Source organism: Aulonocara sp. 'chitande type north' Nkhata Bay, linkage group LG9, assembly GCF_057382095.1.
Source record: "Aulonocara sp. 'chitande type north' Nkhata Bay isolate Kocher_YH1m ecotype deep benthic linkage group LG9, A_spYH_male_GT1.1, whole genome shotgun sequence".
Taxonomy (NCBI): domain Eukaryota; kingdom Metazoa; phylum Chordata; class Actinopteri; order Cichliformes; family Cichlidae; genus Aulonocara; species Aulonocara sp. 'chitande type north' Nkhata Bay.
In genome coordinates, this window is record NC_141352.1 from 30,394,312 (window position 1) to 30,419,535 (window position 25,224).

General features: G+C 41.3%; 1 protein-coding gene across 4 annotated transcripts in view; it reads right to left on the reverse strand.

Moving 5' to 3' along the window:
- Positions 1-3,545: 3,545 nt before the first annotated feature.
- Positions 3,546-25,224, reverse strand: part of LOC147322398 (uncharacterized) — a 41,069-nt gene continuing 19,390 nt past the window's right edge. Inside the window, exons 1-4 of one of the 4 annotated variants that reach the window (XM_086306877.1) lie at positions 15,064-15,175; positions 14,180-14,285; positions 5,113-5,709; positions 3,546-4,247 (exon numbers count right to left, since the gene is read on the reverse strand). In XM_086306877.1, the coding sequence (XP_086163003.1) occupies positions 3,669-4,247; positions 5,113-5,709; positions 14,180-14,197 (1,194 nt within the window). In that variant the 5' untranslated portion in view covers positions 14,198-14,285; positions 15,064-15,175 and the 3' untranslated portion in view covers positions 3,546-3,668. Of the gene's footprint in view, positions 4,248-5,112; positions 5,710-14,179; positions 14,286-15,063; positions 15,176-17,885; positions 20,033-20,744; positions 21,342-25,224 lie in introns of those variants that run through there. The other 3 variants (XM_086306879.1, XM_086306878.1, XM_086306876.1) reach the window with 3 other exon arrangements.

Here is a 25,224-nt window from a genome sequence, read left to right on the forward strand (position 1 = left end):
GTAAACTAGCGAGCTAACTTCCTGTTAACTTCTAACTCCGTTAAATTTAATAAATTCTGTTTTCATGGATGCATGGATGTAAAACTTAATTGTTACACCCGATAAAGCAGCAATGCTGATGATTTAATTAAAGATCAAAGAATTTAGACCGTTTTTAACTCTTAGTGTTCGTTTGACTTTGGGACCTGAAGTTGACGGAGTTTTGGACCCAGATTACTCCGCAAAGCTCCTCACTACGGCAGCCATAATGCTCTGACAATCCATCAAGCAAGAAATGCGGCTTACCAAAGTTGTACTAAAACATTTTTAACAGATTTCTGCACGCCCAAATCAGTTCGAGGTCAGTAAGCACAACCAGAATTCATACATAAGGCACACTTTCGATTTTTGAGAAAATTAAAGGATTTTAAGTGTGCCTTATAGTGTGGAAAATACGTTATACAGAAGAAAAGAATATATCGTGATATATATCGTTACCGCACATGCTTCAAATTATATCGCGATATGAATTTTAGGCCACATTGCCCAGCCCTATTTCCCACCACAGGAAATTTATTTTAAGTGTCTTCATAGTTTTATTTTTAAAATACACCAATTTTTATATACTGCAGGAAAAACAAAAATAAATATTATAATGAAAATTTGCAAAAAAAAACAGCAGGTGCATCAAAATAAACTATTTCCAGCAGTGCAATATGAGTCCTAAGCATCCCAGAAACAATGCAGAAAGTCACAAAGTCAAACATAACTTTTAAAAACCAAATTCATGGGCTGCATCCTCCTAAGGCCGCATTTGTAGACCGATTACGTCACAGCAACGCGCCGAAGGCTGTCCAAATTCGCAGACTCAGCCAAACTCCAGTTTCCAACAATAGCGGCCACTACTAAGTTTTAAATTTACTCATACTAATCTTTCTGGGTCAGAAAATAAACTTAGCTGTGTAAACATCAAATATCTGCTCGGTTTATCAAGATATCGCATATTTGCAAAAGTGCTTCGACGTTTTCGGAGCATGCCCCGACCGGCTTTAAAGGGTTAATATCCAGCTGTTGGAGCCCTAAATGAAAAACACTTAAAATGAGCAGTGTTACGATTTATGAAGCTAATGAAAGATTTTATTACTAAAACATGCAGGAGTGGTTTTTAACTTAAAGGAGCCATAATAAGTCATGATACATTCATACAATATGCATAAGAGGGCAGACCATGTTTCATTCATACATCCTTCTTCCAGTAACCTAGTTCATCAGTTTGTAGCTTCACATAACAAAAGTAATTTTTGTTACAGGTTTTTCAATCACGTTTGTTTTTGTGTGAAGACGAACTACACGTACCAGACCTTTCTTATCTGCAAAGGTTGTTATAATTTTTCAGAATACCCAAGACCCTTGAGGTTTTTACATTGGGATCTAACCATGACAACATCTCCAGGCACAAAACAACTTTTTATCCATTTCTGTCATTCTTGTAGCAATGGTAAATATTCTCAAATCCACAGTTTCCAGAGAGGTCTGAAATGTACTGGATTTGTTCCCACCTTCTTCTAGAAGTAAAAAGTCTTTTTTTGGTCAAATAGTCCTGGAGGGAGAGCTGGTTTTCACTTCATGACAAGCAATAACTTTGTGATGTTGCATTAAACATGAGTCAGTATCTAAAAAGTAATCCCTTCAAGGTGCACGGCCCTGCTTGTCATGCAAGTGAGCACTACTACATACCGTTTTACAATACTACGCTGTACTGTTGGCTGGGTTTTCCTCCATACAGTTTACAGAATAAACATTTTGCTATGACCCTTTGCACAGCTGAAACTCCATTTGTTATCCAAAATCTGGGAAACATGCTCTTTGGCCAGTCCTCTTGAAGATCCTATTTCATTTTTCTCTCAGTTTAAATGGAAACTTTTGAATCAGAATTTTAATGTTAGCTGGCATGTTTAACTCCTCCAAACACTGCAGTTCCTTCATAGCATTGCAACACTATGTATAGATATAGACAATATAGATGTCCTTGTCATGGTTCTGGGTCATTTGACCCAGCGTTTTGAGTTTGTTGTTTATTTGGTGTCTATCATGTATTAAGCTAGCGGTCCCCAACCTTTTTTGCACCACAGACCTTTTTAATGTTAAAACATTTTCTCAGACCAGCATTTAAGGTGTTGCAGATAAATACAACAGAATAAAATGATATGACCAAGACAAAAACTGTGGTATTTTGTAAATACAACAATAAACCTGTATTCACTAACGTTATTAGAAGCCTCCTTCTGAAAATGGGCCAACAACAGATTAACATCCTCCTCTCTGCCTCTTAATGCTCTCTGGTCGCTATGGTAACACGTAAATATTTGACATTTATTCAGAACACACGGGAGAAGTCGCAGGGGAACAGAGTTGATGATTAAAAACTCTGAAAACCATAAATTTCATGCCCGAGCCTAAACTCTCGCGACCTGGTATGAAACAAATGACGGACCGCTGGTCTAAGCTCACATCCATCATGGACAACACCTCCCACCTCTGCATGAGACGGTACAAGCACTGAGCAGCTCGTTCAGCAGTACTTTTACACCCACAGTGTAGGAAGGAGCGTTACTGCAGGTCATTCTTACCAGCAGCTGTCAGACTCTAACCAGGGGTGCACATAACTTTTTTAGTGAGCTACTCAGGTGAGTACCAGGATGGTTTTTAGTACGCATTGAAAACGATCTTTTTCAGATATGCTACAAGTCACTCTCGAAGCCAGTTGCATTATAATGGCTGGCAGGTGGTCTTCATGCCTCCATGTATTATGAGACTTACCCAGTTTTACAAAGGGGATCCCATTTTCTTCACACAGCTTCTTCAGTGTAGCATTTTTTTTTGTTCCACTTTTTTTTTTTGGAGCATCAGCTTGACCACACAGCGATTAAATGTCTCACAGTAAGGATCCTTGTGATCATCTGAATTTAAGAAATCTCCCAGTGTGTGTGCTGTGCAGAGAATGTGCACAAGGGAGTCTCCAACTGTAGCAAGTTGCCGGAGTTTTGGCACAACGCCATTGGACATACCCACGTTGATAGCAGCCTCGTTTGTGCACGCAGCGACCAACTTTGTTGTCCAGTCATCCAAGCCTGTGTCCTCAAGAAGTCTCACAAGTCCACCCCTATGCGGTGCGGTCAGCACCCAGTTTAATCAGTCACACAGACACAATGTAAATGATTTCCTGCTCAACTTTTGTGATGTCAACAGATCCATCGGAAAGCATCCCCCAAAAATCGGCAGACTGCAATTTGGCTCCTAACTCCCAGCTGATGGTGTGATGCTCTGCACGATCCGTGCCCCCTTCACGTGAATGATATGCACATCTGACATTTACTCCTAGCCGCTAAAATAATAATATCCTCAGAATATAAATATGGACATTTCTTCTCAGCTAGCTTGTTTATTAGCAATGACTTGCACCACATTTCAGTGCACTCATTGTTAGCTTTAAGCCACGGCAGTTTGGAACCAGTTTTTTTTTCTTCGGCTCTGCCTTCAGTTGGTGTTTCTTAGGTGGTTGCGAAACACCAAAGAAGCTATAGGAACACGTGTCAGGTTGAATGAGATGTGGAGCTCTGTGGAGCCTGATCTCAAGGATTTTGAGTCTGACCCTGAAACCAGTAGAGGTTCTTTCTGTCTTTTCAGATTCACTGTGATGGGAGTGATTTCAGCCCTGAGTGATCACGCTGATGTTTGCACAGAGCAGATAATTTAGTAAATGTTTTGGCACATTGGTAACAGTGAAACAGTTTATTAGTAACGTGGGATCGTTTGTGTTCGGAGTATGAACTGAGATTCCTGAAGCTCTTGTCACACTGGTCACAGCTGTAGTTTCCTTCCATGTGTGCACGTTCATGCTTGTTACGACTACTTGAATGTGAGAAGCTTTTTTCACAATGTCTGCACTTGTATGGTTTCTCTCCTGTGTGGACTCGTTTGTGTCTTTTAAGGGTGACTGCAGTGATGAAAGATGACCCACACTGTTCACAGAGGTGCTTTTTAACCCCACTGTGAATGAGTTCATGACGTTTTAAGTGATGTGATGTGGTGAAGCTTCTCCCACATTCTTTGCAGTATTTCAGTTTGTCTCCAGTGTGTCTACGTTGATGTATTTTTAGGGCGGCTTGCCAACTGAAAGTTTTTCCACAAAGGTCACAATGAAAGTCTTTCCCACCACCACAGTGATGACAGGGTTGAGAACTGGATCCATCTGTGTCGCTCTGCTTCTAAACAAAGACACAAAGACAGTGTAAGTCATTCCTTCAACATTTTTATCCTGAACATCGCCTGAAATAAAGAGCATCTCTGCAGACGTCCAATTACATTTTACTGTTTCAGTTAACACACTCAGTTTACTGGGCTGCAATAACTACAATACTACCATCATAATACTACAGTAATACTTATTTCATGTTACAGTAACATCTGAGTTACACTAAAGTACTACTTTGCTAATATTTGCAGGGTACCAACACAGTGCTAAACTACTAATGTAACACTGTAGTAATACTCATTTATTACTGCATTAATAATACTGTAACTGTGCAGTTATAACACTCAGCTGAATGGACACAACACAAACACTACTACCCCCATGACACTGCAATTATAACATTAAATTAGTATTTTAACACTAATGTCTAAAAGTACTAAAGTTAAAAACAAGCAATGATACTACTGCTACAATATTACAATACCATTACGTAACGATACAACTTTGTTAACCATAAGAGAAGATTACAGAATGTTTTGGTTTTGAGCTTATTTTCATTGTGTTTTATTTTATTACATGTGCTCCTAACAGAGGAATCAGGCTCTGTAAACAAAAGGCCATTTATGCTGAAATAATAACAATATCATGATATACCAGGAAACTGCCTGAACATTAAATAACAGCATCATATAAATTTTCACCACTTTTACTTTTTCATGATCGTGTAAACAAAAATCATAACTGAAATGAAAATCTGAATAATCACTCAGAGCTGCTTTTCCATGCAGTAGAATTGCTAACATGCTAACACAGTTTAATGAGCAGAGTTGTTCCAAACAGTCAGGCTAAAATGACAAGATAACAATATAAATACATACCTCACAGTAACTGCACTTGTAGAGTTTCTTTCTGGTGTGGATCTGTTGGTGTTGCCTCAGGTAACGTGGAGCTTTAAAAGTCTTCTCACACAGGTCACATTTATAAGGTCTCTCCACAGTGTGAGTAAACATGTGGCGTTGTAACTGTGTGCCCGTTATAAACTGTTTATCACACTGTTCACAGCAGTACACAACGTGTCTGGTGTGAATGTTTAGGTGTGTATTTCGGCTCCTTATGTGGCTGAAAGTTTTTCCACAAATCTCACAGCTGTATGCCTTAATTCCAGAGTGGGTCACTAGATGCTTCTGTAAGCTGCTACTGTGAGTAAAAGCTCTGCCACACTGATCACAGCTGTACGCTTTAACTCCACTGTGGATGAGTTGATGTTGTTTTAGGGAACGCTCCCAGGAAAAAGACTTTCCACACAAGTCACAGCTGAACGGTTTCTCTCCAGTGTGGATGACCTGATGACGATTTAGTTCAGCCTTCACAGTAAACTCCTTCCCACAATCATCACAGCTGTATGTTTTCTCTCCCTTTCTTCTGTGAGGTTTGTCGGCCTCCTGAGAGCGCTGACTTCTCGCTCCATGTTGGTCCTGCAGTGAGAGAGATACAAACAGAGGCAGTGAGTGAAATGCAGTCGTGGAACAAACTCAACCTTCAAACTCCCTCCATTAACACTAGTTTTAAACCTGAAGGTGGAGTGTGGCACCAAACACCTTAAAGGTCTCTTATCCCCACCTGCTGGTAGTTCTACCACATTACATCCAAACTGGTGTTAAAAATAATTAATGACTGTTCAAACACTCTAAAATTATGCCCATCCCTCCTGCTGTACACAAATATTAAGACTAGCATGCTAACACACTCAGAAAAGTAATAAATGTTTACCAGGTCTATACTTTTTTATATTTCACGTTGCTGTTTCCTATTAGATATTTTTATAGTGGTGCAACGGATCAACAATCTCATGGTTAGTATCGAATCATGGTTTTAAGTCACGGATCGGATCAATTTTCGGATCAGCAAAAGAGGAAAAGAAAGACAAAATTTTTACATTTACTTATTAACTTATTTAAGTATATTTTTGCCTATTAAAAACATTCAACTCAAGACTCATTCCACGCAATTATATAAAAACATATTAAGGTGCAATATAGGGCAGTACAGGGCTTTGTATCTAACACTCCGCTGTGATATAATGAGCGGTCACGGTCACGTAGCTGTTCGTTGACCTGGAGGTCCACCCATTTGTAGTTAGGGCAACAGAAGATGACTGGGACAGTTCAGCCATAACTTTAAACTTTTCCTACTCATACCTGCCTGGATATGATCTTGTCACTGAAGTGGACGCGCAACGGGATATTATTATTTGGCTCAAGCACGTTCATCATAGTTTAAACCCCTTGTTTTGCCCAACGGAAAACGGCCTCCCGTCTGCAGCTAAACACACCAGTAGCTTTTGTAATAGCTTTAGCCCGGTCGGACTGGGCAGCAAAGGGCTGCTTAAATGCTGCAAACTCCTCTGCTCCTCCACTTGGACCGCTAGCACTGGCCATGATTATCACTTGACAGACTGACCATGTGCACCATACACATACTTTTTTTCCTTCTTTTTCGAATGTTCGGATCACGTGCGTGCCGAAACGTGGAGTGGGATCGGTTCGGATTATGGATCAACCGTGATCCGTTGCACAACTGCTAGCTTGGTTCAGTGAAGGAGAACATCAGAGTCTGATTGTAACCTGAGGAATTTTTTACTTTTACTCCCTACATTAAAAATATATCTGTATTTTCTACAACTTACATTTACAAAACAGACTTTTTACTTTTGGTTTAAGGCATTTGCGGGGAGTTATTTCATCACTGCAGGCATCAAACATTAAACCGATTTGAGCCTAAACAGTAACACATGAAAGCTAAGATGAACATGAAAGAGGCAAAACTGTGTGCCATAGCCAGGGGTTAAAATGGGCTGGTTCCCCCCCCCCCCTTCTTGCACAGCACTAAACAAATGCAGGTGCTCAAAAGTTGCAGTCACAGTACTTCAGTACCTAGCTAGCCTGTTGTGTGCAGTTTGTCTCACAGTGTGTTGCTGGCTAAAGGTCCAGCTGCTGTACATCACAGGGAGAGAAAAGAAAGAGAGCTAACTTCACTCAGAGATGGAGAAAGATAAGACACACAGGACAGGAGAGGAAGAAGAGAGGTTAGATTTAAAGGGAAGGACTGCTCAGTGGGATTTGATCAACTCAATGTTAATTCAGTTGTACATTGTTGTACATTTGTACACAGTGGATTTAATAAACTGGAAATGTAAAGATTACATGCAAGTCCTAATGTGTTGAAATCAGATATTGAGTCTTTACATGTGACATTATGTTTTTTCATATATTGAAAGATGCTGCAAAACAATCTGAGACAAACTATTTAGTGAAGTGATTGTATATATAATAAAATACAGAGTCATATAACAGGTTGGGAGTATGAGAGTTTTAGACGTGACTGATCAGGGCAAAATTGCTAGCCCGAAGTCCCGGGGCTAGCGATTTTTCCAGTCGGGCTACCAAAATCTATCTCTGCCCTGCCCGTTGGGCTATCATAGGAAGGAAAAATATATATCAATGCTTTTGCATTCCTTCGGAAATGTAGCTGGGTAATTATGTCATTGGCATCGATGAGCCACTGTCAATATGTGACATATTGAAATTGCGTTTGAATTTTCGCTTGTTTTTTGCTTTCACTTTGCTATCGGGCGAACTGTGTATAGAGAGCGACAGCACTGATTGGTGAGTGACGATAATTTGCGCACCAATTCCTCTGACATCGTCTTATCAATCATTAGCTTACTACGCAGACATGACAAGTGAAATCTCCCGCAGCAAGCTTAAACATGTGAGACGCTGATCGCGCAGCGAATCGCTGAGCGTTATGTGAGTGCGTGTGTAAAAGCAACAGGATATATATTTTAGTTCTGCTGAGCCAAATAAGACAGGTCAGGGTGAAGAACTGACAGCCAAAGAAAAGCTTACCAGAAAACGGAAAAGTTCTGACAAATCAGACTGTAAGGCAAAAAGAAAGTGCAGCTTTTTTTTTTTTTTTTGTCCCGTTTGGATCTTTAGCCATCAGAATTGTTGTCTTAAGGCCAAGAAAGATGCCAAGTGGATTTATTTTACCAAGCGGATCATCATGGCCTTGCCATATTGGTCCATTTGATTGACCTTTATTATAATTATGTATTTATTTTATTTTATTTTCAGTTGCTACAAACAGGACAGACATGACTGGGGGATAGGACAGGGAGAAAGAATGAAAGAAAGAGAGGGAGAGAAAGAAAAACAGAGGGGAGAAGAGACGGTGAGAAAGGGGGGAAGAAAGAAAGAAAAACAAACAAAACACCTGGATCACCTGTATGGAGAAAAAAAAACAGAAGACAAAGCAAAAAAAAAAAAAAAAAAAAAAAAAAAAAAAGAGCAACATAATAAATACAGCACCATCACAATAAACTAGCTAGCAGTAGATAACAGTAGATGCTAAATATTAAACGCTATTGTGCAGCACGCAAGATAGACAGCGCACAATGTGCTTTGAGGCAGCAGCCAAGAAAGGTGTAGTCCGCGTCTGTGAACATCCGTGTGTACACCTGTGTGGATACCTGTGTGGATACCCGTGTGGATCAGCATGCTTGTATTCCAAAGGTTTCTCCATGTAACGATCTACTAGGGAGTGTGGGGAGCCATAGCCCCGTCCCCCAGGGCATGAAGCAGGTATGGAGGAGATCCAGGCCCCAGACATCCAGAGGCCCCAGAGTACGAGGACCCGAGGAAGACCACCAAAAGGGGGGGGAACCGTGCCACCCTCCTGGGAAGAGCTGAGTAGAGCCCCAAACGAGAGGTCACAAGGGGTTGCAGTGGCGTGCCCGCGGGCTCTGCTGGCAGCCAGCTGTGCCAAAGAGGACTGAGCTTCAGGCCCAGAGGCCAGAGGTCTGAGACAAGAACCACCAACACACCAACGTCTGAGGGCATCAGCCACCAGCAGGGAGTGTGGTGAGGGGAGATAGGCCTCCGTACTTTGCAGGGCCTGAGATGTACCCAGAGAGGCTGAGTCTAAGACCCAACCTGACATATAGACAGACGAACAGGCGCACGCGGACACAAACGTGCATTCCCACCCCCATATACACAACCAAATACTCGGCACTCACCCAACGTGTAGACAGACACAAATAGACACTGCACAGACAGTCACACTCCCCAGACATACTCTATATCCCAGGTCCAGGTACCCCTGCCCCCAGAGGTGCAAGCCGCACCTAGACCCAGGAGATGTAACGCTTCTCTCTGGGGTGGAGGCAAGCGGACCACCTCCTTATCTGCAGTAGCAGGGAGGCCCCGCATCCCATACCCCAATCTGAGGGCCAGCACCTCCTCCCAGCCCCCCAGCCCTGACGGCTAACAGAACCGGGGTGAGTGAAGACCCCGAACCTCCCTACGCCCGCTCATATGTAGTGTTGCTGTGTGCTGTTCTAAAGTGCATTTAAAACACAGGCGAGCATGGTACTAGCTTCCTCTCAGAGAGCAGCACGGCTCTTCCCGAAAACCCTTAGTGTCTAAATGCATTTAAAATTGAGGGTAGGGCACCAGCGCCAGAGGTGGGTTGGAGTACACCGACCATCCTCTGGATGCTGTAAAACGTGCCCACCCCCAAGGCCCTATATGTATGTGTTATGTGAGAGTGTGAGTAATGTGTCTAGGTTGCAGAATAAAATTGAGGCACAGGCGGCCAGAAGGGGACAGAGGGGGAGTGCCTCCCCTGCACCCTGGTGACAAACCTGCACCCCAAGCCCTGCGTGTGCGGGTGGGTGTGGTAGAGCGGGAATAGGGAGGCAGCTGAGGACAGGGAGGGAAGAAAGGGAGGGGCAAGCGGCCCCTCCCTGGGGCCAGCTCCCCCACTGACCCCAGTAGGCACCCACACACTCTGGAACCCACCAGGGCAAGGGGGCCCAGGCCCATCCGGACCGGGGCCCGCAGCAGCAGCACCGCCCAGCCCCACAGAGTCCGGGAGAGCCCACCCGACTCCACCCCAGAGAAAACTGCACCCACCCCATCATCCAATCATCTCCCAAACTACACAAGACAATAGACACCCAGGTTGAGTTCATTCTCCACCTCTCCTATATCTCTCCCCCCACCTGCAGAGTGAGCTCCTGTAGAGAGGAGACCACCTGCAAAGATATAACAGCCTCCCCACCAGTTAGAGAGACCCCTAGTTGGGCCGATGCACCAGAGGTCCCCTGCACTGGGACTGAGCCCCCCCTGCACCCCCCCCCCGCAGCTCCGGCGACACAACAGCCAGGACCCAAGCCCCCAAGGCCCAGCCAGCACCCCAGACCGGGGGCGGAGCACCCCCAGACCCCCAAGCCTCCACGCCCATCCCGGACCCACCCAGGGGCAGCCAGGCTACCAGGCCAGTAACCAACATCCGCCAGCACAGACCCTCCCCCATCTCCGCTGTACGCAGCAACAAGGAAAACACCATCTAAGAGCCACCAGAGCCCCTAACCAGGTCATGGCCACATCCCCCGGGTTAGGCCCTCCAGGGAAACATCCCTAGGAACTCCCCAGACGCCCTAAGGCCGTCCCTACCCCCATATCAACCACAATAGCGAAGGCAGGACCAAACCCTGACGCTAAGCTGATCGATAAATCTGCTTCCCATTTTGCAATAGGAAGGGATATTGATTCATCTATTTTAGAAAGTGTTCTGTATATTTTAGACAATAATTTGGGGGGTTTTAGACTAAAAAATAAATAAATTGTACCACACTTGGTGGTGTTTGTAATTCAGCTTCACTGGGATTAAATGTATTTTTTACTATGGGTTTAATTTGTTGATATTCCAAAAATTGTTTCTTGTTGATCCCATATTGTGTCTGTCAAACGAAATAAAGTCTGTTCCTTCCAATATATGTTCCAAGTATTTAATTCCTTTGCAACTCCAATCTGGAAAGTTTATCATATTATTGTTTTGTAATATGTCCGGATTGTTCCAGATAGGTGTACGTTTGCATGGGATTAATGAAGACTCTGTCATTTTTAGAAACTCCCACCATGCTGTCAGAGAAGAGCTGATGTTGATGCTTTTAAAGCATTCATGTCGTTGGATGTTTGAGCTGATAAATGGTAGGTCTGAAATTTCTTCTTTTTTTTTTTGGCCTGTCCCGTTTGGCTCTTTTGCCATCAGAATTGTTGTCTAAAGGCAAAGAAAGATGCCCAACGGATTTACTTTACCAAACTGACCATCCCAGCCTTGCCGTAATGGTCCATTTGATTCACCTTTTATTGTTTATTTTATTTTCACTTACTGAATACGGGACAGACTTGACTGGGGGAAAGAAGGGGAGAAAGAAAGAGGGAAAGAGAAACAGCTGAGAAGAGGGACGGGGGAGAAGGGCAAAAGACAAAAACCAACAGAACGGGCAGAGAAAAAAAAAATGCATATATCGATCACCTGCTGAGAAAGAAAAAAGAAAGCAAGCAGAAGAGAACAAGAGTAATAGAATAAACAACATCACAATGATATATGGGAATATGACAGTAAATACTAAATGTTAAACATTATTGTGCAGCACATAAGATCAACAGAACACAGTGTGCTTTGAGGTAGGAGCCAAATAGGGTGTAGTTTGTGGGTGTGATCACCCGTGTGTACACCTGTGAGCATGGACGCGCTTGTTTTTTGTTTTTTAAAAGGTTCCTTCATGTAATAATCTGCTAGAGGGTGTGGGGGGGGCCACAGCCCCGTCCTCCAGGGCATGAAGCAGGTGTGGAGGAGATCAAAACTCCAGACATCCAGAGGCCCCCAGAACTCAAGAGACCAAGGAAGACCAACAGAGGGGCAGCTGCGCCACTGTCCCGGAAAGAGCTGAGGAGAGTCCCAGATGGGGGCTCACTCAGCAGCCGCGGAGCAGAAGCCAGGGGGAGTTGCAGTGACGTGCCCGTGAGCTCCGCCGGCAGCCAGCTGCGCCTGAGTGACCGAGCCCCAGGCCGAGAGGCCGGGGGCACCCCACCTCCGAAGTGGCCCGAGCGAGCCCCAGGCTCCAGGCCCCGATAAGCGGCCGCCAAGGAGTGAGCCGGTGTGTACCCGGACGCCCATCCCCGGACACAAAGAACCACCAACGCACCGATGTCTGAGGGGGTCCACCACTGGCAAGGGAAGTGGTGGTAGGGGGAGATAGGCCTCCAAACCTTGGAGGGCCTGAGATGTCCCCAGAGAGGTGGCGCCTGACACCCAACCTGACATATAGACACAGACATACAGGCACACACAGATACAAACATCCATTCCCACCCTCATGCTCTCATATGCACTTACTCCACACTCAACCAACGTGGAGACAGACATAAAGAGACGTTGTACACACGATCACACTCCCCAAGCGTACTCTACAAACCGGGTCTAGGTGCCCCCGCCCCTGGAGGGTGGGTTCCTCTGGGAAATTCGATTTCCAACGTCTACGTGTATTTAAAGGTCTGAAATTTCTAGGTTATTACATAGATGAACCTTGGATAGATGTAGAACAGGCACTAAGAGGGTGTGTTTAAACCATCTAGAGATGAACTGAAGCCTGTTGGCTAAAAAATAGTGATTAAAGTTAGGCAGATCTAATACTCCTTATCCTTGGTCTTTTGTAGTGTTTTTAAGCTGATACGTGGGGGTTTATCTTTCCAAAGGAATTTAGAAATATACGAGTCTAGAGATCTGAACCAATCTTGTTATGGCTTTTTTGGGATCATTGAAAATAAATAGTTTATTTTTGGCAAGACCATCATTTTTACAGCGGCAACCCTTCCCATGAGTGATGTGGGTAGATATTTCCACCTAGCCAGATCGCCTTCTACCTTCTTTAAAAGTGGGATGTGGTTTAATTTAGTTAATTCTGAAAGCTTAGGAGAGACATTAATACCTAAATATTTAATATTTCCAGATTGCAGTGGGGAAGGAGAAGAATTATGGAAGGAGCAATTAATCGGAAGAACTGTAGATTTTGACCAGTTAATTGAATAATCTGAGACACTTGAGAAAGAATTTATCAATGCAATTACCCCATTGAGCAGCTTTATGGTTTCATGGACAAAAGAATTTCTGTGGCTGCAATATGACACGCTATATAACCAGGGGTGCACATAAGTGGTCCGCAGGTGCGCATTCGCTGTCAAAATAAAAAACGCACACAAGATAAGAAGTTGCAACGCGTGTTTGCGTACATAAGATTTTCTGGAGGAGGACAGACATTTGTTTAGAACTCTTAAAGATGTCGAAGAAGCTCCTTTAAGCAATTACTTTGGCGTTCCTCCACCGCCAAAGAAATGTCAGAAGGAGTCCAAACCACAAAAGAAACGCGTATTCTCGGAAAAGTGGTTGCAGGAGGTGAGCTGGCTTCAAACAAATGATGAACGCACAGAGATTTGGTGCAGAATGTGTCATGAAAATCCCACTCTAGCGGACAAAAACAGCTTTTTATATGGACGCAAACGCGCGTTGCAACTTCTTATCTGGTGTGTGTTTTTTATTTTGACAGCGAATGCGAACCACTTATGTGCACCCGTGTAAATAACATAATGTTCTGCCGGATGTGTTGTTGGTTTTCCCTCAAGAAATGCATTATTGCTCAGTCTGCAATATCTTTCCCAGAACAAACACCAATTGCAAATAACATACTAAAAATAAACCTGAAAATCAGTTTAAAACAGCGAACTATGTTGCAAAGAGTGAACTACCACTGGCACAATTTAGCAGTCTTTGCAAACTTCAAAAAGCAAATGGCCTAGATTTTGGTTCCACTTGTCTCTTACCCGTGACTTCAGGATCTGACGCAGACGGATTCATGTTCTACACAGTTCTTGCATGTTCATAGAAATTTCTGTTCAATTAGAACCAAGTATTTGAGTTGATGATTGAAATTTTAATACAATGTTGTAATTTGTGTTTCAATAATTTTTTAATTAATGTTTTGTTTCCGTTAAAATATTATACTTTAATGTGGTGAAACTGTGATATTTTCCTCACCTTCTGTGTTGAGCTCATTGTTTCCTCTGTAGTGACTCAGCTGAGTCCAGATGGCTGAAAATGTTCCTCTGCTGCTCCGTCAGACTCTTCTCCTCCTGCTGATCAGCTGGGACACAAAACAGATCTTTGTTAGGCTCCACACTGCACTGAAGAGTCAAAGTGTCTCATATGTTCATCTGACAACACAAAGTACAAATTTCACTCTGATTGCTTGTAGAAATCTTGTGAGACGTGTTGTGCTGCAAAGTGAGGAAACTCTCTCACTCACTTATACTTCAGGAGGAACTTTGTGACATTGGCTCTAATATTCTAAGCAGCCCTTTACTATGACAGGGTCATAAAGTCATATTTTTCTACCAAATCACCAGGAGCTGCACATTAACCACCACAATATATTTTATTCTCTGTGCTTTCAAATATGAACACTGTTTACTTTCATCTCTGTTTCATTAGTTTTTGTTAACATCTTCCTGTGCATCACTTTACAGCAGCCAGACTCATTAAAATGAGACTTTGTAGGAGTTCACTTCCTCTCACGTGTTCATCCACAGCAGCTGGACAATAAAGTTTATTGTGACCCTGATACTGCAGCAGATCGCTCTCATCCATTTCCTGTTATCACTTCAAATAGAAACGAGGCTGTAGAGGTTTGGTGCAGGCAGAAAAACAGCTGCAGGGACAATGAAAAGACTTTTCTGCTCCAACTTCTCCCAGCATGCTGAGCTAATGATTAGTTGGTGTTTTTCTCCAAACACTCTCTCACTCTTCTCTCAACGTGTTCACAATAAACTGTGAACAGACACCGAGGAGAGCAGCAGAAGACCTCATTCAGGAGCTAAACTCAACATGAACTGAACTCACAGTAAAGTTAGCTCGGTGCTTACCTTTAGATGAGCCCACAAACCGAGAGAAACTCCGCGATGAAGCTGGAACTCTTTCCAAACACAGGAAACAGATCAGGGAGCAGAGACCCACGTGGTTCACGCTGATCTCAGCTACGATCCAGGAGACGAGGGTGGGCAGATCGATGCAGATATCGATCCCAACGGTGGTACTACTTTATTCTCTTTGAATGGAAAAACAGCTCTCTCTGCAAAAACCTCCTCTCGTGGAACATTCTTACTTTGCTCCGCCCCTTCTTCTTCTTCTTCATATCGTTTATTTGCGGTTGTCAAACAACAAAATGGTGAATTACCGCCACCAACTGGTGTGGAGTGTGAACTGGAACGTCGACCCTCAAATCCTCCCAAATAATTTACTCTCTTTGAATAACTGGAATAAGGCCTGATAACTTTCACTTCTTGAGTCCTTTTGCAGTAAATCAATAAGATCCAGTTTTGTTTTTATGTTACTGAGGTTTTGGATCAGTTACCTTCTCACAGTGTAATATAACATGTGCTATAATTTTCTCTTTTTTGAATGATTTGAATGGAGGTTATAATCCACCATCACTGAACTGAAATGAATCTCTAAGTAGGAAGTCATCAGTTCAGTTTTTGATCAATTTGACTGTATTTTACTGTGCAGGCTGAGTTTGATTCGATGAGTTAGGGTTTCTTAGTGGTTATATTAATGTCATTAAATTGTTTTTTATTAGTTTTTTTTAATTAATTCATGTATGTATTTCCTTTTATATATAGCACTAATTTACAGTGGGAGTTTCCAAGGTGTGTTATTGCAGGGTAAATGTTATTTAGAGCCTTTTAAAAGTATTCTAATAATATCTTATCTTTTAACAGGAGTGACTGATTTTAAAAATGTGACTCTTTATGTCTGTTTAATATTTCATTAGTCTCTGTTACTCTATTATTTCTCTCCATACTCAACCTTGTTTTTTCCTATAACAGTTATATATCAAATATTATAAATCTGACTTTGATAAATATTTAGATCTTCGCACATTTCAGGGTCCAAGTGTGGGTTGACTGAAGTGTTTGTTTTTATCCCCACAACATAATAAACATTTACTGTTATATGTACAGAACCAAAAATCAAAAATATGATATATGCATTACTGTCTTCAGCCTCTAGGGGTCATTGTTGTTCAGGAAGTGCATTCTCCTCTGACAAGCTGCTAAAAGCGCTTCTCTAACCAAAGACTGTAAACAGAAGATGCGAGAGTTCAGAAACAGTAAAACAGATTCACAGAAGCCACAGTGACATTAAACATACAGCACTGACAGTGATGACAGACAACATTACAGGTCAGTTGCAAAAACAATAACACTAATACAGAACACTGACTATAAATAATGACATTAGACCTCACTAAGATCAGGATAACTGGTGACCTTCAGGGCATCAATCCAGTATGCCTCTGATGACATGACATGAGCAGTGTTACAATTTATGAAACTGATGAAAGATTTTATTACAAAAAACTAAAGGAGTGTTTGTAAAATAGAATCTCTCGGGAAAATGAAGGTGTGGCAACACACAAATATATATTAGCAATTTGAGATGGACCGATCCGATATTAGGTATCGGTCCGATACTGACGTAAATTACTGGATCGGATATCGGAGAAAAATTTTAAAAAATGTAATCGAGCCATTAAATATCAAAAAAGCACCTCACAAAACTTGCGACATGGCGTAACTCGGCTCATAACCGTAGCACATTGCAGCAGTACGGGTCACGTGATAGAGCGGCTGTGTGTATTTGTAGCCTCGCTACCAATCCGGCATTTCATCTCCGAGGAAGTTTTCCCAGAGAGAAGTAAAGCAAGTGTGTAAGTTCATCTCTGAATATTTGTAAAGCATTCCAGCGTTAAGCTTAACAACCGATATATGGAGCGACTGCCTCTTCTCTCTCCTGCTGCTACTTCAATCGAAACTGATTAATGATCAGCTGATCGGCTTTTCTGTCACGAGTCCGTCTCTCTTGTTTGTTTATTGCTCACTTCGTGCCAGAAAGAGGAAACCAGCAGCTGAACAACAGCAGCACGTTTTAGCTTGATAAGCTGTTGTTAGAATCTATTTATTATTACTTTCTACTCCAGGATCTTTTTCTACGTAGCTGACGGCTGGTAACTGTGCAGGGGCGGATCTAGCAAAGTTTAGCCAGGGGGGCCGATAGGGCATTAACAGGGAAAAGGGGGGCACAAAAACATACTTTTCTTTCTTATTCTCATTTAAAATGTCTAGCTTTTAATAAATAATTATCCGAATCTTACACCCAAAGTTTTAATCTGATGTAAAATGTATAGAAGTCCATTACTGTATATAGTAACTATTAAGTCCAATATACCCTAGTAAGCTGTAGTACTTTTTCCTTTGGGAAGATACCATTTGTTCAATCTGCAATTCTGTTGAAGAAAGATGTTGAATCTATTTAATTATTCTTGAAAAATTACTGGTTTTTGTGTTTGTTTGTTTGTTTTTCCACACTGCATCAAATTAAAGTTGATTACGTCAATTAAGCATCATGAGGTGGAGGGTGGGTGGTTCCCTATTTTTTTTTTTTTTTTTTTTTGCTGGGAGTTTTAGAACCCTATTAGTTAAGTTGCTTATTATTTCTGCTAAGTACTCTTTAAAATACCAGAATAGGGAGGATGGTGTAGGTTTAAGTTTATTAGATTGATCAGTATTGCTGAACTATGAAATATTTTGGGTGCAGTGCAGTTTTTTGCATACAGGTATAACAGAATAGCTTTAGTGTTTGTTTGTTTTTTTAACGTGAGTATGAACGTATACAAAAAGCAGCAAGATATTAAAAAACTGTTTTATTGATTAAAAAACACTATATCGGATTCATATCGGTATCGACAGATATCCAAATTTATGATATCGGTATCGGACATAAAAAAGTGGTATCGTGCCATCTCTATTAGCAATTACATTTCAGCTCGCCTGGACTTTTGTACTAGTCTTTACTCTGGTGTTAGTCTGTCGTCAGTCAGCCGACTGCAGCTGGTCCAAAATGTTGCAGCAAGGTTACTAACGGGCACACGCAACCGAGACCACATATCTCCCATACTGGCATCCTTACACTGGCTGCCAGTCAGTTTTTGAATTCATTTTAAGATTTTATTATTTGTTTTTAAGGTGTTGCATAGGTCTGAACTCTCATACCTTTCAGATTATTTAAATTGGTACATTCCTGCAATATCACGGAGGTCTGTGGATCAGATGCTCTTGGCTGTCCACGGTCCACATTAAACACAGAGGAGACCAGGCCTTTGCTGTGACTGCTCCTTAAATTGTGGAACAAACTGTCCCTTCACATCAGGACCTCCTCAACATTAGACAGTTTTAAAACCCTTCTAAAAAATGAATGAGTTTGTATAACTTTGGTCTTACTCAAATCGTATAGAAGTATTGTGTTGTATAGCTGGAGACAGCGTTTATACCGCTGTCTGCTTTGGTCGCAAAGCCATCATGGATCTCTGTGGAGATCCGGCTTTTTTTTTTAGAGTCAGTTAAAATCAAGGCACTCAAAAAGATCCTCTGGAAAAGAGTAATATTCTTGGAACAGAGTTTAATAAACAGAATTATATGGACAGTAAGAAATTACACACAGAATATAGCGAGACAGTTAGCAGAAAGCAAAGTGAAGCGAACCCCATGGTGAAGAGCCTTTAAGCACAAACATAACAAATTTGCAAAGGGATAACAAACAGTCGTTATAATTAATCACACATTGAAATATCAGACAAATCAACAATACAGCTCTTCCAATTAGCTGCTCGTTAATATTATGCTGAACACAGTCCAAAAGATTCAACAAGTCACATCAGTCTCTACTGTCTGTCTACTGTTTACTATAATAGCCAAGTGGCTAACAAAGGTAAACAGCAGTTTTCTCAATCCCTACTAATGAATGTTATCTTGTTTCAGGACAATACCAGGTAAGCAGATGTGCAGTTTTTTCTGGGATTTCACACAACCCAGAAAAAATAATTAATACATAATAGGCTTGGAGTGAAGATATGAATCATAATCAAGCAGCCCGCCCCCTCCCCTTTCGACAGGTTGTGTGTGAGACTTCAGCACAGCATCAAGCAGGCGCACCGAGGGCCCTGACACACGTTAACGCTGTCATCAAGATTGACACAATTACAATTTTTAACCCATCTGGAGCGCAGAATGCACGAACTTTGGACAAACTGTCCGAAATACATTGACAGAGACATTTCAGGGATTTCTGATTTCAGCGCTCCAGAACGGATTAATTGTGTAAAATTTTTAATCACGTAATCGTGATGTCAGCATTGACATTAAGTTTAACCCTCGAACCTCAAGAGGATCTTTCTTTCTCTTCAGATTCACTGTGATCCAGTGATGGGAGTGATTTCAGCCCTGAGTGATCACGCTGATGTTTGCACAGAGCAGACAATGAGGTGAATGTTTGGGCACATTGGTAACAGTGAAACAGTTTATTAGTAACGTGGGATTGTTTGTGTTCGGTGTATGAACTGAGATTCCTGAAGCTCTTGTCACACTGGTCACAGCTGTAGTTTCCTTCCATGTGTGTATGTTCATGAAGGTTACGATTGCCTGATTGTGAGAAGCTTTTGTCACAGTGTCTGCACTTAAATGGTTTCTCTCCTGTGTGGACTTGTTTGTGTGTTTTAAGGTTGACTGCAGTGGTGAAGGATGACCCACACTGATCACAGAGGTGCTTTTTAACCCCACTGTGAATCAGTTCATGGCGTTTTAACTCACTTGATGTGGTGAAACTTTTCCCACATTCTTTACAGTATTTCAGTTTGTCTCCAGTGTGTCTACGTCGATGTACTTTTAAGGTGTATTGGTGACTGAAAGCTTTCCCACAAAGGTCACAACAAAACCCTTTCCCACCACCACATTGATGACAGGGTTGAGAACTGGATCCATTTGTGTCGCTCTGCTTCTAAACAAAGACACAAAGACAGTGTAAGTCAGTCCTTCAACATTTTTTTCCTGAACGTCGCCTGAAATAAAGAGCATCTCTGCAGACGTCCAATTTTTTTTTTTTTTTTTTGTGTCCCGTTTGGATCTTTAGCCATCAGAATTGTTGTCTTAAGGCCAAGAAAGATGTCAAGCGGATTTATTTTACCAAGTGGATCATCATGGCCTTGCCATATTGGTCCATTTGATTGACCTTTATTATAATTATGAATTTATTTTATTTTCAGTTGCTACAAACGGGACAGACATGACTGGGGGATAGGACAGGGAGAAAGAATGAAAGAAAGAGAGGGAGAGAAAGAAAACCAAAGGGGAGAAGAGACGGTGAGAAGGGGGGGAAGAAAGAAAAACAAAAAAAAACAAAAAAAAACAAACAAAACACCTGGGTCACCTGTATGGAGAAAAAAAGACAGAAGAGAAAGCAAACAAAGCAGACGTCCAATTACATTTTACTGTATCAGTTAACACACTCAGTTTACTGGGCTGCAATAACTACAATACTACCACCATAATACTACAGTAATACTAAAATCATAACTGACATGAAAATCTGAATAATCACTCAGAGCTGCTTTTCCATGCAGTAGAATTGCTAACATGCTAACACAGTTTAATGACCAGAGTTGCTCCAAACAGTCAGGCTAAAATGACAAGATAACAATATAAATACATACCTCACAGTAACTGCACTTGTAGAGTCTCTTTCTGGTGTGGATCTGTTGGTGTCGTCTCAGGTCATGTGGAGATTTAAAAGTCTTCTCACACAGGTCACATTTATAAGGTCTCTCCTCATTGTGGGTAAACATGTGTTGTTGTAACTTTGCATGTGTTGTAAACTGTTTGCCACACTGATCACAGCAGTACACATCTTGTCTGGTGTGAATGCGTAGGTGTGTATTTCGATTCCGTATATGGCTGAAAGTTTTGCCACAGATGTCACAGCTGTATGCCTTAATTCCAGAGTGGGTAACTAGATGACTCTGTAAGCTGCTACTGTGAGTAAAAGCTCTGCCACACTGATCACAGCTGTACGCTTTAACTCCACTGTGGATGAGTTGGTGTCTTTTTAGGTAACCCTTCAAGGAAAAAGACTTTCCACACAAGTCACAGCTGAACGGTCTCTCTCCAGTGTGGATGACCTGATGCTGTTTTAGTGAAGCCTTCCTAGTAAAATCCTTCCCACACTCGTCACAGGTGTATGTTTTCTCTCTCTTTCTTGGTTGAGGTTTGTCGGCCTCCTGAGAGCGCTGACTTCTCGCTCCATGTTGGTCCTGCAGTGACAGAGATACAAACAGAGGCAGTGAGTGAAATGCAGTCGTGGAACAAACTCAACCTTCAAACTCCCTCCATTAACACTAGTTTTAAACCTGAAGGTGGAGTGTGGCACCAAACACCTTAAAGGTCTCTTATCCCCACCTGCTGGTAGTTCTAACACATTACATCCAACCTGCTGTTAAAAATAATTCATGACTGTTCAAACCAATGACTGTAGAAAACGTTGTCTCTATCACTCACTAGTGTCTGGCTAGATCATAAACCCCGCCTCCTCTATGTTAGCAGAGAGGGGTCAGACAAAAAATAAATAAATAAAGAAATCTGCTCAGATAATTTTTCAATCATTGACTATAGATTAAAATAGTAAAGCCCAATATTTATGCATGAAACCAGCTACAGCTGTTTGGTAGCTTACGTTAAAATAAAGTTTGTTTCAAATATTCTGGTTAAAAGAAACAGTCTGGATAATTCTTAATAAGCTATTGTTCACAGTTACATGGACATTACTCTGTACAGCTTACATGCTCTGAGAGAAATAATTTGAAGCTTTAATATTTCTTGTCCAATACCCAGGCAACCGCTGAAACACCAGTTATAATGCCTGCGTATGTTGGTGACCACAATGCAGCTGCAGACTGAACAAGGACTGAAACCTGCTCCATCTCATTTTTATCAATTTACATAGCACCTACAACTCAAAGGTAAACATATTGCAAAATCTGTTAGTATATAAGGCTTTATCTAATAAACAGCTCATATGTCAGCTGTCAGCAGAGCTGTAGAAAGGAAAATATGTAAGAGAAGAACTTCAGATCCCGAGTGTGTGAGGACAGAGAGGATCAGCTTTATTTCAGATTTGAGGGATAAACTTTATTTTTCAGTTTGTGATGGTTCTGCTGTCTTTGTGATTCCAGGAGCTGCCCTCAGATTCAGACCTCAGCACCACCCAGTGACAGCAGACAGATCATCCAACATGTTCACATGTTAACTGCAAAATTAATTGATGAAAACAGTACAAAAGTTAAAGTACCACATGATGTGCTGTCAGTGAAAGCTGCAGCTCTTTTATTGATACAAGTAGTGCTGTCAATAGATTAAAAATAATAACCTCATAAATAATCTAATAAATCGCTCAATTTTCTGTATTTAATCGCAATCATTGATCAATAAGCCAGAATGCAATTACACTTTTTGAACTTTATATTTAAGCATGTAACAGACATTCATGCAATATAATGAAATAAATAAAGAATATTTGCGTCAATCTTTTAACACAGGTTCTCTCCTGTGAAATACAACTTTTTAAAAAGCCTATTTACTAATATGTAAGTATACATTAATATATAATATATATGAGTGCTGTCAAACAATTAAAATGTTTAATCATATTCATCACAGGGTTACTGTGGATTCATTTATTCTTTATGTTTCCTTTTATATATTTCCATAAATTTCTAATTTCTTCAGGCTGGAGAAACTGATCAGGAAGGCTGGCTCTGTGGTCGGCATGAAGCTGGACACTCTGGTGACAGTGGCAGAGAAAAGGACACTAAAGAAACTGCTGGACATTATGGACAATGCCAGACATCCTCTGCACACGGCCATTAACAACCAGAAGAGTCTGTTCAGTGACAGGTTGCTTCTCCCAAAGACAAGAACTAACAGACTTAAAAACTCCTTTGTCCCACACGCCATCAAACTGTTTAACTCCTCCCTGGAGGGGAGAGGGAGGGGAAACAGGAGGACAAAGGAGGGGGGAACAACTAAGCTGTAGTGCCTCTTCACCTCACGGTGCAATACCTTTTGTGCAATACTTTTGTAAATAGTCAACGGTGCAATAGACTCAATACTTGAAATGTGCAATTCACTTGTATTTTTATTTTTATTCCTATTTATTCTATTTATCCCCTTCGTATATTTTATTTATATTGTCTCTGTATTTATATATGTGTGTGTGTATTATTTATATATATATATATATATATATATATATATATATATATATATATATATATATATAAATAATATTCTGTAACTCTGTAACTTCTGTCGGTGCTGTGCTTTTTTTGGAAATCGAATTTCCCAGAGGAACCCACCCGAGGGATTAATAAAGTTCTATCTAATCTAATCTAATCTAATCAATGATAACAAACTCAAATTAACAGTTACTATTTTGGTTTAATGAAGTAAAATATCTGTTTGTAACCTGAGGGTTTTTACTTTTACTCCTTACATTTAAAAAACAGATGTGTTACTTTTGGTCTGAGGAATTTAAGGAGAGTTATTTCATCACTGCAGGCATCAAACATCAAACCAATGTGAACCTAAAAAGTAACACATGAAAGGCAATCAGGATCATGTACTAATCACCAGGGTGTGAAATATAAAAAGTACGGTGGCCCTGAGAGGCCAAACGGACTGCAACTTCAGAAAAAACTTGCAAAAAGAAAAACGCTGCAAAAAGAAAAACACTGCAAAAGCACACAAAGCACAACGGAAAAAGGAAAAAAGACAACGGAAATGTTTCTGGGGAGACAATAACCGGACGGACCAGTTGCACGAACCAAAACATGCTAACAAGTGCACTGGGACTGGGAGACACTTCAAAGAAGTGGAAGCGGTGCGGCCAAAGAGTAAACTTTCAAAAGTAAGTTCTGAATATTATGTCACTTATTTATGTGCAAATGTTTAATAATGAGGAACATTAAAACATTACTGTTGGCCACATGCCGGCAAAGTTATGTGACATTAGCGATGTTTGTACTTTCAGCATTTACTTTGTTTTAAAGCCTTTACTTTATACGCCGTTAGATAGTCGACCTTAATCTTACAGAGATTGTGATGATTTTATGGATAATTAAAGTCAGTCATATATACACAAACTCAACAAGCTGAAAGTCAGTGATGCTGCTCGGTTTGCAGTCCTGAATATCACGGCACAAGCAGGATTCACTGCACTGTTAATGTTAGCTATGTTATATTGCTGCCTCTGTTCGGTGGTGTCGAGCCAAACGGACTTTAACGTGTGTTTGAACGAGCTGACGGTTCACTCCTTAAGCTGAAAGAAAGATGCTTTAATCACAGGAGTTGCACATGTGTCCACTGTACCATCTGGGAACTCTTCTTGTTTAACACTCGTAATAACACAAACACTAAATCCTCCTGTTTGTAGCAGTGTGTACACCTGAGACTGTCACCTGTCTGTCTGTCCTGCACTCTCTCTTTCTTTCTCTCTGATTGTGGAATAAAAGTATGAACATGTGTTTATAAGTTACACTTGTGTTTGAAACTTGCAGCTTATCACACATTTGATTTCCATGTGTGACGACTGCAAGTGTCCAGAGTGAGGACAGACTGAGGGACACGCTGCTGCACATCATCTGTGAGGCTTTGCACCCCTGATGATCCACCAGGACAAACTCAGCAGTGTGTGAGGAAGAGGAGGAGGAAGAGCCAGCAGCAGCTGACAGATGGAGAGAATAGACAGACTGTTCCCTGTTTGTGAAGGACTGCTAGGAAAGTTTAACATAACTAACTGTCTGTCCTGAATCTGTCTTATTAGGTAATGTTCAAATAATTGTATCATTCCAGTGTTTTCAGTGTGGGAGAAAGTACTCAGGGCCTTCAAGTTACACACTATGAAAGGCAGCAACAAGTTTAATGTTCAGAAACCTAAAGTATGTATCAGCAGCAGAATGGACCTAAAAATAAATGTTTGTTTCAGTTCTATGAAGCTTTGAGTATTTTGGATTAGTAGCACTGCTGTGTTTGTTGCATCATATTGCTGTAATTGTTTATATGCTTTATATATTCTGAGCTAAGTTGATCTATAGTGTTACATCATATTCTATAAGGATGTTATGTGTTTCTATACTTTCT